The 13,050-nt window shown below is 33.1% G+C and overlaps 1 protein-coding gene across 1 annotated transcript; it reads left to right on the plus strand.

Annotated features, from left to right (window-relative positions):
- Positions 1-8,322: 8,322 nt before the first annotated feature.
- Positions 8,323-10,665, plus strand: LOC143043825 (uncharacterized). The gene has a single exon (XM_076216004.1). The coding sequence runs from the start codon at positions 8,323-8,325 to the stop codon at positions 10,663-10,665; it is 2,343 nt and encodes a 780-aa protein (XP_076072119.1).
- The last annotated feature ends 2,385 nt before the right edge of the window (positions 10,666-13,050 follow it).

A 13,050-nucleotide genomic window follows, 5' to 3' on the forward strand; every position in this document is an offset into this window, starting at 1 on the left:
GCCCAATAACACAATTCGGAACAAAACGACCTCCGATAGCTAATTATGAGTATTGTTAGCTGGTTAACGTCCAGCGGCACATATTTAATTGCACATTTATCACATCCAAATGTTATTTTAATGAAACTTACAGAAATGAGGAAACGTATGAACCCGTAATTAATTAGAACAAATTAACAAAATATATGGCGCGTCGGGTGGCTGAATCGGGTCTGGTGTTAAAATCCATACACAAAAGTCATTACTACGGCGTGTTGTACAGTGTGCAATATTTTTCATGACGAGAACAGTTATTTTCATTTATTGATAATGAATTCGAAGTAAATAAAACTATCTTGTATAGAAAAACATCAGAATCATAACAGTTAAGTTTGTGTCTTTTTTTCCTTTCTTGTATAACATTTGGCAGCCTACAAATTTTAAGGAGAATTGTCATTGTAAGGCTAAAGGAGTAGGTTCACTTAGACCCCTTTTTGGCCCCAAAATATAGCAGTTTTACAAAAATTGTTTTAATGTAAAATTTAAGTTATTTTTGGAAAGAATAATCCCTCTGCTAATTAGATATGGGCTGTTTTTGGCATAACAATGCACATATATATCGGGTACTTGCATCATTAAGTCATGCTAAATTACTGAAATCTTCACTATTTCAGCATTTTAGTTGAATTTTAGACGGTTTCCATCTTACACATGTAAACGGAAGTGGCCGCATTCGTGTTCATTCTTGATATTATAGGGAACACGGTACTATTAAATTTCCCCAGTATTAGGTTGGCCTTTTGTGTACCCAAGACAGGTGAAGGAAGTCAACTTAGGAGGGCTGTGATTGGATGTAAGGGTACAATATATATTTTTTACTATCTATGAATAACTGCAGTGTGTAAATTTACAATATAAAGTTTAAAACCTATTGAAATATTTTCTAGAGAATTATTCGAAAAGGCTTCCAACATTTCATAAATTTGGTGTAAAATGACGGTGGGCATGGATAACATAAACTCCGCTGGAAATTGGTCATGATACTATTTAGCTTCAATTTTTAAAATAGAGAAAAAAAGTACTAACACCACACATAACTGTTTTATCCAGGTTTTAATTATAAAAACTGGTAAATTTAGAAAATGTTAGTATTGTCGCCTATGGCAGAATAAATAGAACCGTTTTCCTTAAATGTAAGTTGTGTTTAATGATAATACATAACATATTTAAAGGACGAGGATGAACACGGATGCGGCCACTTTCTTTTTTGACAAAAACCATCTGAAAAGTAACAGTTTTTGGCATATTTGACAGATTTCCCATACTTAAGCTAGAATCGGAGCGGTTATAATGAGTGAATCAGTTAAAATCTTTCACAAAAAAATAATTGAATCAATTAAAATAGACATTTAACTGTTTCAAAAGTGTCCACAATCATTCGTCAGATAAGCTTTAAATTTGAGGCCAAAACCAGCCCTTACCGGACCTAATCCTTTAACAGACTATCAATGAAATAACAAAACCGACTACATGTGCGAGACCCTCATTGGTTGACAAGGTCATATAACACCTCTATTCATAAATAAAGTAATAAAAAAAAGTGTCGATTTTAATTGATATATTTAAAAACATATAATATTGTATGTGTATCTAGAAAAACTCTCAATAAAAGTCCATTAAAAAGATTAACAAAAATGTATTGGTGTCGTATTTGGTTTGAATATAATGCCTCGTTCACACGAACATTTAATTCGAATTGAAATCCAATCGAATGCGAATCGAATTCGCTTATCGCGTAATTCGAATTAGTCAATTATCATTAGAAATACGTTTTGTTAATACGAGTAAAAGCTAACGTCGTTTGGACAGTATTTAAAGCGAATTGACGCGCATTGCAATTTGAATTAGAATTGACTTTAGAACGTAAAACGTTTCTAATGCGAATTATACTAATTCGAATTAGTTAATGCGAATCGAATTCTAATTACGTGTGAACTAAGCATAAGTAAAATATTTCCAATAGATGCAGAATTGTCACACGTTAGTTTGTTTAATTGTTTGTATCAGGCCGTAAGTTCCAGTTTGAATTGTTTTGCTTTTGTCATGTATAGGGGTCATTTATAGGTTTCTACGTGGTATGGGTTATACTACTTATTGAAGGCCGTCCGATGTCCTATAGTCGTTTATCCATTTGGTCTCTAGTTGAGATTTGCCTCATTGGTAGTAATACCACGTCTTCTTATTTGTATAAGCATGTCCCTATTGTACATCAATGTATTGAGAGATAAAAATTGAAGTACCGGTAAATGTACTCTAATTGCAGTCAGATCAGAAAGTGTACACACGTTAAAACTAGACGTATTGTTAGATGGCCAGACAGACAAACAAGGTGTTTTCAATATAGCTCTACTTCTAGACAAACACGTACACCAATTTTCATACGTATACGCCGTAAAAAAAAAAGTTATGTAGCTTATCTATCGATAAAGACATCTTTCAATATTATTCTCTTATGCCGCCTGCTGTACTTCCTATGAAATATTATACTACAACTTCATTTTCGGTCGATTAAGGCAACAATGGCATGAGTTAAATTGCACAAAACAGGTCTTATTATAAAACAAGAAGTACTGCTTATAATTTAAATTTGAAAGATTGTTATCTTTTGAATGTAAAAAATAAATAAATCAAAGTACGTTACGGTATCGGTTCTGTCATTGTTGAAGGTTATACTGTTAACAATTTATGGTTTCGCTTCACTTAATTTATAGTTGGTTCACATTTTGTCATGTCAATAATGTTGTCTATCCTTTTACAGTACATGAAGCAACTTAAAACTAATGTCGGTCTGAGATGCATCTTTATACTTCTATCAGTTTGGGTTTTTTTTTGCCGTACATCTGACAAAGCAATCTGATAGAATCCTTTTTATAGTTTTTTTTATTATGAAAAGGTTCCTGTCCAAATTACGTTTCGTAAATGTTTAGCACAAATGTTTTTCCATTTTATGATTAATCATCTTTTAAATTATCAACGCTTTGAAAAACATCTGCATATACTTGACAGCGAACTCGTGTACAGCGGGAATGATTACACGACGTTTTTGCGATTAAAACTTAATTTAACGTAATTTAGCGCCATACTGACAGACGTCCTAAAAATTAAGGTATATGGCTTTTATTGAAAAAACAAGCACATGGACTCCCCTTTTTTTTTGTAATCAATCAAGTACTGTTTTAAGAACACTCCGACAAAATTTCAGGAAAAAATCAACGATAAAAAAATTTCTGCACTTCCGAAAAAACGCAAAAATATGGTCAATTTCTTTATTTCGGATATAGCAATCTAAATTCGAAACATGATGATTATATTTAACCTTAAACTTGTTTCAGCATGTTGATGCCATAGATCTAGGGAATATTTTACAAAAAAAAACCGGTTAAGTTATGATTTTTCGTTCAAAAGTATTGTTACCTTCTTTAAAAGTCATAATTTAGGAAATTTCAGGGATTTTCTTCCAAATATGCAAATTTCGAACCAAATTATCTCAAAAAGTAAGTCATGAAGGTACTGTTTTCTTTGCATATTTGAAAAGTACACATTGCAATTGACCTTCTATTAAAATTTTAAGAAAAAATCAACGAGGGGTCTCTACTGTATCGTATGCCCTGAATGCTCATCAACTTTAATACATTTTTATCCATAATCACTAAAGAGTGATTTGTAGACGAAATGAACTTATGGCTTAAAGATTGTATTCATTGAAGCTATAATGCGTTAACGTATACAACACTAAACAATGTATATTATCAAACTTACGTCCTTGTATTGGTCTTGTATCTGCTTTAACACGTATTTGAATCTTTCAATATATTCAATCGGCATGTAATGAACATGTTCAAATAATGTGTTGTACGCAGTTGACAATGAGTAGTAATGTTCCATTTTAACTTCATCGATCTGTAGAGAAAATGAAATCTGACTCAACAACAAATACAAATAAAGTAATGATACATGATACAACATGCTGCCTACTGAAGGCAGAAATCTGTCAGATTTGAAATAGTGGTATTACTTATTTACCTCAAGAAGCTTACAACGTAGATGAGTAAGATAACATTAACGCTAACTGATCATGTCTACTTTATTCCGTTAAAGTCTGACATTATAATATTTATATCTAACTTTATTACGTCAGCATGATTCCGTTTCGTCTTATTTTTTATACATATAAGATCTTAAGGCCAGTTTCGAATGTGTTGTTCTTAGTCTTAATTCAACCGATATTTACATATGCATACTTGTTTTTATCAATTTTATAATATTAAAGATCATATACCTTTAGCACGTGACATTGCTCATAAGAATTTGCTAAATTGTTAGCACGGTTTTGATACCTCTTCTTTATCTTATCAATTATTTCTTTTATTGATTCTTGTAAGTTGACCATCCTTTCTTCATCGATTGTCTGCAATTTGAAACAATAACACTTGCGATTATTGGCATCAGGCAATAATAGCAAAATAAATATAAATGGACAACGAAGCATTGTATACCTTTCATCAACAATAGTAATATCAAACAAATAGAATAAAGGCACATTTTTGAAATGCATTGCAAAACACATAAAAATAATATGGTCTTCGATCAATAACTTGAAAATTTAAATTGATATAGGATATTTGTTATCAGAAATCGTAATATTTCAATTGAGCATTGTTTGGTTTGCAGTACTTTGTTTTAAAAACAAAATATCATCTTATTCTCAAATTATTATACACAAAACTTTTTTGTTAATACCTGCAAATATGTAAGTTGCGTTCGGTTTTTCGAAATAAAAATTTCTCTCTCCGCAATGTCACATCTTTTCCATTTTTCAACAAGTTTCAACTGTTGTGTAACTGCTCTGTTTTTCAGAACTTTGATGCTCTCCTGTCTACTTTTGCTGCACAATTTGTCTTTATAAAATTCTGAAACAATTAAGATAACAGAAATATACATGCATGTGATCTACAAAACAGAAACGAACTATAATGTAACAATGGCTATTTTCCTGACATGGTACGGGGCATCTTATGGAAAAATGGTGGGTTGAACCTTATATTATTTTTAATATTCAATCGAAAGTTTTTAAAGTGACCATCACCAGTATTTGATGTATGAATCTGCATGTTTCGCAATATACAAATAATGATACTTTTTTATAAAACGTTAGTCATAAGGCAAATCAATGTTAGAAAAATAACCAAAAAAAAGTCTATATGATTGTATGACTCTGTAGTTATTGCAACATGTTCGATCTCCTTTTTATTTACTTTTTCAACAATAAGACCTTTACTCCATTCTGTTGGTATCACATCTCCAATCGTATAGTAACGCTTTTTATATAGTTGTTGGTTTAAAAGGAATAACACTACCTTTTGTAGTAACAAATAACAGCCCGACGAAGTAAAATCAGAAATATCTAACTGATGTTAGTAACATTCCTAACGTTAAAAGAATAGTTACAACAGAAGGTTGTTGTGACAATGATATGGACAACAGGTTCTAGAAAGCTAAAAGCCAATTCAGCAGGCTACGACAAATATGGAAATCATCAGTACTGTCATTCAACACAAACGTCAGGTTATTTAACAGCTGAATCATAACAGTCCTACGATTGAGTTAAGTCTGCCAATTGATATTTTATCGTGTGTTTTTCTATGTTGTGATGTTATGCTATTGTTTCAGAAAAAGGGAGAAGGTTTGGATCCATTAAAACGTTTAATCCCGCTGCAAATGTCTGCACCTGTCTTAAGTCAGGAATCTGATGTACAGTAGTTGTCGTTTGTTTTTGTAATATATACGTGTTTCTCGTTTCTCGTTTTGTTTATATAGATTAGACCGTTGGTTTTCCCGTTTGAATGGTTTTACACTAGTAATTTTGGGGCCCTTTATAGCTTGTTGTTCTGTGTGAGCCAAGGCTCCGTGTTGAAGGCCGTACTTTAACCTATAATGGTTTACTTTTTAAATTGTTATTTGGATGGAGAGTTGTCTCATTGGCACTCACACCACATCTTCCTATATCTATCCACGGTATGGATGTAAAACCTGGAAAACAAATGAACAAGACAAAAAAAAATTGAGCACCTTAAAAAATAGATGTCTGAGACAGATATTAAAACTGTATGGTCCAATACTATATCAAATGAAAACTTCCGCATAAGACCTTGAACAAAAGAACCTAGTGATAACTAGAGAGCGGCGTTGGAGATAGATTTGTCATGTACTTTAATGGTGGATATCAACAAGTTATAATCAGTTGTATTGACATGAAAACCAGAAAAGAAAAGACAGAAGATAGTCTTAAAACCACAAGGAGACGGAGTGTAGATACGGAATAAACATCACACGGATGGAACCAAAGAACAGTAGATAAAGACCGAGTGTAATGGACAAATATACCTGGCCACCGTTTCACAAAGCCTTCGTAAGTCTACGTGTCATCGTAAGTCCATCGTAAATAAATCGTAGGATTTACAGCCGTTTCACAAAGCCGTCGTAAGTTAAGATGATCGTAAAAAAAGCGTAAATCCTAGCGTAACTTACTACAGCTATACCCAGTCGTAACTCCATCGTAGTTTTTCTACGAAAATGAATTAATCCATCTAACATGGCTGCAGCGTTCTTTATTCTTGGTCAAGATGCCTCAAATGTTAGAAGACGAAGAAGAATCTTCAATATCATAGAACCGCTACACTTGAAGTCTTACTTCGTTGGATTATTTGTATATTCAAGCAACTAACTTAATACAAATCTAAGGTATTAATCAGAGAATGAAAGTGAGGCTCGTCAACAATGGACGTCGTTTTCGTTTCTAAAGATATGATGATATAAAACATTGATAATGATGGACAACAGATCGTAAATGATACTCAAAGTAGGTGAAACTGCAACACACGTCTCCCATGTCCCATGTCTAGATACAAAAACAAACCAAACTTCAGATCTCATCGTTACAGTTCATCTGAAACTGACAGTGAAACATACTATCCCAAAGCCAAACGTATGAACACGAAATCTTTGTCAAAACCGATATCACAAAAAGCTAACACTGACAACGAAATGCCGACCAACACGGATAAAAGTGGTAGTTCCAAAAACATGACATCCGAAAAATCAACAGATGATTTATATGCATTGATGATGACAATAAAACAAAACCAAGACTCCCTTCGGAATTCCTTAGAACAGAGAATGACAAACTTAGAGTCTAGCTTCAAGCAACAAATACAAATTAATATGGGGAAAATCAGAGATGAAATGACATTAGAATTTGCTGAATTTGATAATAAATTAAAAGCGTTAGAAAATAAACTTAAGCAACCGGACAATAGTGTACAAATAACAACACCAGAGAACTTTGCTCAACACAAATTGATTTTCAAAAACGTTAATTACACAGACGACGGTGATAGTACAGAAAGCCTCAAGGCTTATGTTGATGGTCTACTGAGCAATTTAGATTTAAATTTCACCTCGTTCAATGTTCAACGCATCGGCAACCATAATAACGGTACTGACCAACAAAGACCAAAACCGTTAATTGTAACATTTCATAATGCGAAAGACCGTATCGATGTTTTAAAAAAGAAGCGTTTATTGAACACAAAGGACGACTACAAAAACATCTACATAGAGACTGATCGCACCCGCCAAGAAAGAATGCAAGAAGCAAATATACGGAGAATAGTCAAGAAGATACCTGAATTAGAATTCAAAGGTGGTAGAGTCGTACAGTCATCACATTAATATTTAAGCCAGTCTCATAGTCAAGATGCTAAATTGTCAGTAGCTTTTTGGAACTGTAATGGTTGGTATGTTACTAAAGAAACTGATGATAGTAGAACATTAAGGGAAAATATTCTAACATCTTTGAACTTTGACATAGTTGGTATTAGTGAAAGTCATTTACGAGATGAACAGACAATTGATTTGAACGGTTATAAATGGATAGGGAACAACAGAAAAACTATTTCAACAAATGCATGGCGTGGAAGTGGAGGAGTTGGTTTTCTTATCAAGAATAACGTTTTTAATAATTTTGATGTAAACATTCTCGACAGAAACCGAGATGACATTTTATGGATCTATCTTCAATGTAAATATGATCAGGATGTTAAATTTTACTTTTGCGTGTGTTATCTTCAACCCGAACGTTCATGTAGGGGTAATATAGCACAAGAATTTTACGACTCTTTGTTATCGCAGATATATTTATACAGCACTGGTGTTCCGATTTTCCTTTGTGGTGATTTTAACGGCCGTTCAGGATTACAACAAGACTTTGACGATACTCTAGACATGGTACTACCTAGACAACCTATTGATGAAACTAAAAATGCGTTTGGAGACTATCTACTCGACTTTTTGAGAGACGCTAAGTGTTGTATGTTAAATGGTAGAGGGCAAAAGAACAAGGATAACTTCACATATGTATCGCCGCAAGGAAGGTCTGTTGTGGATTATATGATAGTACCATATGGAGAACTCACCAAAGTTTCAAATTTTGAAGTACGACTTGTATCTGATTTAGTGATTGATTACAATATTCAATTATCGTCAAACGTCCGACTACCAGATCACTCGATTCTTACATGTGTAATACATCTTTCAGAATATGAGGAAATCAATAAGTTATCAGAAACAATTCATCATAGTTCTAATACGATATCGGGAAATACATTTAACCGTAAATATAATATGTCAACGATTCCTCGTGATATATTCAATAGCGAAAGATGTGTACGATCTCTTCAAAGTATAATCGATTCGATGCTACACAGGAATAACATAGAAAATAGGATTAACACAATATACGAACGCCTGGTAAAAACTTTACATGACGAAATGGACGAATATATGGAGTACACAGACTTTAATGAAAGTACAAACAAACGGAAACGTAACATTGGAAAACCGTATTGGAATGCCGAACTACAGCAACTACTGTTAGAAACAAACAAAACCGAAAAAGAATTTCTAAAATTTAAAGGAGATAGGAGAATACGGAAACAACTCGAAAATAACTATAAACTGAAAAGGAGAGAATTCGATAAGCGTTTAAGACAAGAAGAACGTAAATACACGACTGAACGACTGAATAGAATAAAAACAATGAACACATCAAACCCTAAAGAATTTTGGCGGGAAATTAATAAACTTGGACCTGGAAAGGAAAACACTAAAATTGATTGTGTTGTCTTAAATGAGGGGGGTTATTCTAATGATCCAAATATTATCCTTGGAAGATGGAAGGAAGAGTATGCTAAACTTTTTTCGGGGAATTCAAATGAAGCGAATAATGAATTGATAGACGAAATAGAAAAATTGAACGCAAGATGGGAACAAGAACTGAGTAATATTGACATTGAAACTGGTATTGAAAATGAGCACATTGCAAATGAAATTAATGACCAGATCTCCTTAGAAGAAACTAAACAAGCTCTTCGAAGTGTTAAACTTGGTAAAGCGGTAGGAATTGATAACCTTCCAAACGAAATTTTACGTAATGATAATTTAACTAATGTTTTACACGAACTGTACAATACATGCTTTTGTAACGGGATTGTTCCTGATGTATGGTGTCAAAATATAATACAACCGCTTCTTAAAAAAGGGAAGGACTACCGAGACCCGTTGTCATATCGTTGTATTAGCCTTATGTCCACTGTTGCAAAAGTGTTTAGTCATATCTTGAATAAAAGACTTGTAAAGTACATCGAAGAAAACGACCTTCTTAGTGAGGAACAGAATGGTTTTAGAAAATTACGTTCCTGTTTGGACCATATTTTCACCCTTTGTACAATTTTGCGTAACCGAAAAACTATGAATATGGACACTTATCTGTGCTTTATTGATTTTAGTAAAGCGTTTGACTCTGTAAACCACACACTGCTATGGAACAAACTATTATCAAATGGTATACATGGAAATTTCTACAGAACTATAAGAAATATGTACTCGAAGTTGCAAAGTGTTGTGCGAATATCAAGAAACACACTTACTAACTGGTTTTCTGTTGACGCCGGTGTCCGTCACAATTTAGCGCCCACACTTTTCGCGCTTTTCATAAACAGTCTTATCCCAGAAATCAATAACTTACACAAAGGAATTAACATAGGAGACGATATGGTAAGCTGTCTCTTGTATGCCGACGATTTAGTTATTATGTCTGACAGTGCTGATGGACTACAATCGCAACTTGACTCTTTGCACAAATGGACAAAGGATCATTTAATGACAGTTAATTACGACAAATCTAAAGTTATGCACATTCGGAAAACTACTGTTAACCAGTGCGGTCATACTTTTATGTTTGGTGATAAAACATTGGAACTTACCTCAAAATATCGCTATCTTGGCCTAGTCATCTGTGAACATACCGATTTTACAACTGCAACGCATGAATTACTTACCGCAGGCAGCAGAGCTCTAGGATCATTAACTTCAAAATACTATAATATGGGAAACATGGACTATGATACTTACACCAAAATCTATGACAGTACAGTGTCGCCGATACTTGAATACGCATCTGCTGTATGGGGATTTAAGAAGTACAATCCGCTAGAAAGATTACAATACAGAGCCATACGGACATTTTTGGGAGTTGGCAAGCACGCTCCTCTCCCGGCTATCACATGAGATACAGGCTGGACTCCTATACACATGAAAACTCAATGTAACATGATAAAACTATGGTGTAAACTTTGTGAAATTCCTGAATATAGGCTGTGTCGCAAAACTTTTATGTGGGATTTCAACATTTCCAACAGATATAAAAGAACATGGAGTAATGATGTAAAAACAATAATGACTAAATGTGGTCTACACGATGTGTATTTCAATCAAAACTCAGAACGACAACCAACGGCTCATATCGTATCTTGTGTTAAGAACAAACTCGTTGAACTGCATCAACAGGAATGGCTAAAAGCACTGGAAGATATGCCTAAATTACGAACATATAAAAACATTAAAGCTGACTACAATGTAGAGCCATACTTGAAAAAGTGTTTATCAAGACAACAACGATCAGTGATAGCCCGGATGCGAAGCGGAACTTTACATTTAGAAATCGAAAAGGGCAGATTTCGTAATGTGCCACTTGACCAACGCCTTTGTAAAATGTGCAAGTCTCAATCAATAGAGGACGAATCCCATCTCTTGCTGTTTTGTGAACGCTATGAACAATTACGAACAACATTATTTAATGATATCCGAGATAAGTACAACATAGACTTAACTACGCTACCAGCAAACATCAAATTAAAACATTTATTTTGTAATTACAGCAAGCTTGTTTCTAACTTTATTTTGAACTGTTTTACCATCAGACAATCTAGAATCAACTGTTAACGTGCCTTGCTATAATTTGCGTGTAAATTTGAACTATATTTATTTATTTATTTTATTTTCAATAATGATACACATTAATGTACAGTGCATCATAAGCCTATTTGGCTGGCTGAAAATTACTTGTATATATGAATGTAATTTTTGTTATAATTCAGGTTGCACTTTAATATTAAAATATTCTATTCTATTCTATTCATTGTTTACTCATCTTATTTCAGTGCTTATTTCCTACTGGCGTTCGTCTTAACAATTTAATAAATAGGCTTTCTATCACGGCCGCGTTCTGAAATCTATTTATAATTATATCACTACAGGCACAGTGGTAATCGATAAAACGTTTAAAGAAGGATGTTTTATTCCCATTTTCAAAGTTATATATATGTACAATATAAATCTGAAATCAGTGTCAAACCAGATAATAATCATTTTTTTTGGTAATTTCGGCCAAAAAAGAAATGTATTTTAATAAGAATATCGAAATAAATATCTGACTGTAATTAGTTTCGTGGTTAATGGAACTTATTGCAACTTTTTAGATATGTATGCCTTTCGAGTGACTATTTTTGGATCGAATTTAATGTAGATCGTGTATACCAAAATTAAAAGGGGGTAAGCTGCAGATCAATAAGACCTTTTGTAGATGCGACACGTCTTTAAAAAAAAATACAGTAGAAAAAAACTTGGAAGGGGGAGGGAAAGTTAAAGATTGAAACGTGGAGCATTTTTTTCTGTTTACTTTATTTTTTTTATTTAGGGACATCGCCACATGCACCTGTTTCTATCAATGGGAAGGTCGACTATCAATATGTAATATATATGGATAGTTGACCTTCCCATTGATAGATCGAAACAAGTGCCTGTGCACATCTCTCCTCGGTCCTTCTTTTTAACATATTATTTAGGGAAAGAAAGACAATTATTCTATACACAATAGTCGTTTTAGCTATACAAAACTGTTGGAAATGTAGGTTATACGTTAATAAAACAGCAATCAAAAGACAAAGACAAACTAAGGACATCCAGAAGGCAACATAGTATAGTATAGTTTTCAACAATATAGATAGATGTCTATGTTCCAGACCATATGAGTATTTTTACGGTACAAGTACTTTTTCAAAATACGCGGCATACGTCGGACTGTTCGCGTACGGTCTGTCTGATTTTTAGAAGTTGGTCAAGTTTTAAAACAAATAAATATATTACAGATCAACATGACATAAATCTCGAATTGATATAAAAAGTTCAATTGTAATTGGAATAAAAACTTTTTGTTTTGACTATTTAAATAGGTCGCGTTAATTTAATCTGGTAAGCTCCTGTATTTAGCATGAAATTCAATATTGCTCACTAAATTGAAGCCGACAAAATGAGGGTGAAAAGTTTTTAGAATATTTAGGATTGTTTCCATAAAAAAACGTCAAAACAGCTGTTTCCTTGTGAGACAACAGGTCAATTTCTAGTTTTAATATAAAAATAAAATTTGATACAAACGATACAAAAAAATAACATTAAATCGCAATTCTCCAAATAATGTAACAATTTAGGAAAAAAAAGGAAGAAGCCTAAATGTAACAAAATGGTTAATAATTTAAAATTACCAATTTTTAACTACATAAACGCGTATTTCCCGCTTTACGTTACACTACAAGAAAATTTCCTAGGAGCCGTGGA

Source organism: Mytilus galloprovincialis, chromosome 8 (genome assembly GCF_965363235.1).
Source record: "Mytilus galloprovincialis chromosome 8, xbMytGall1.hap1.1, whole genome shotgun sequence".
Classification (NCBI taxonomy): Eukaryota; Metazoa; Mollusca; class Bivalvia; order Mytilida; family Mytilidae; genus Mytilus; species Mytilus galloprovincialis.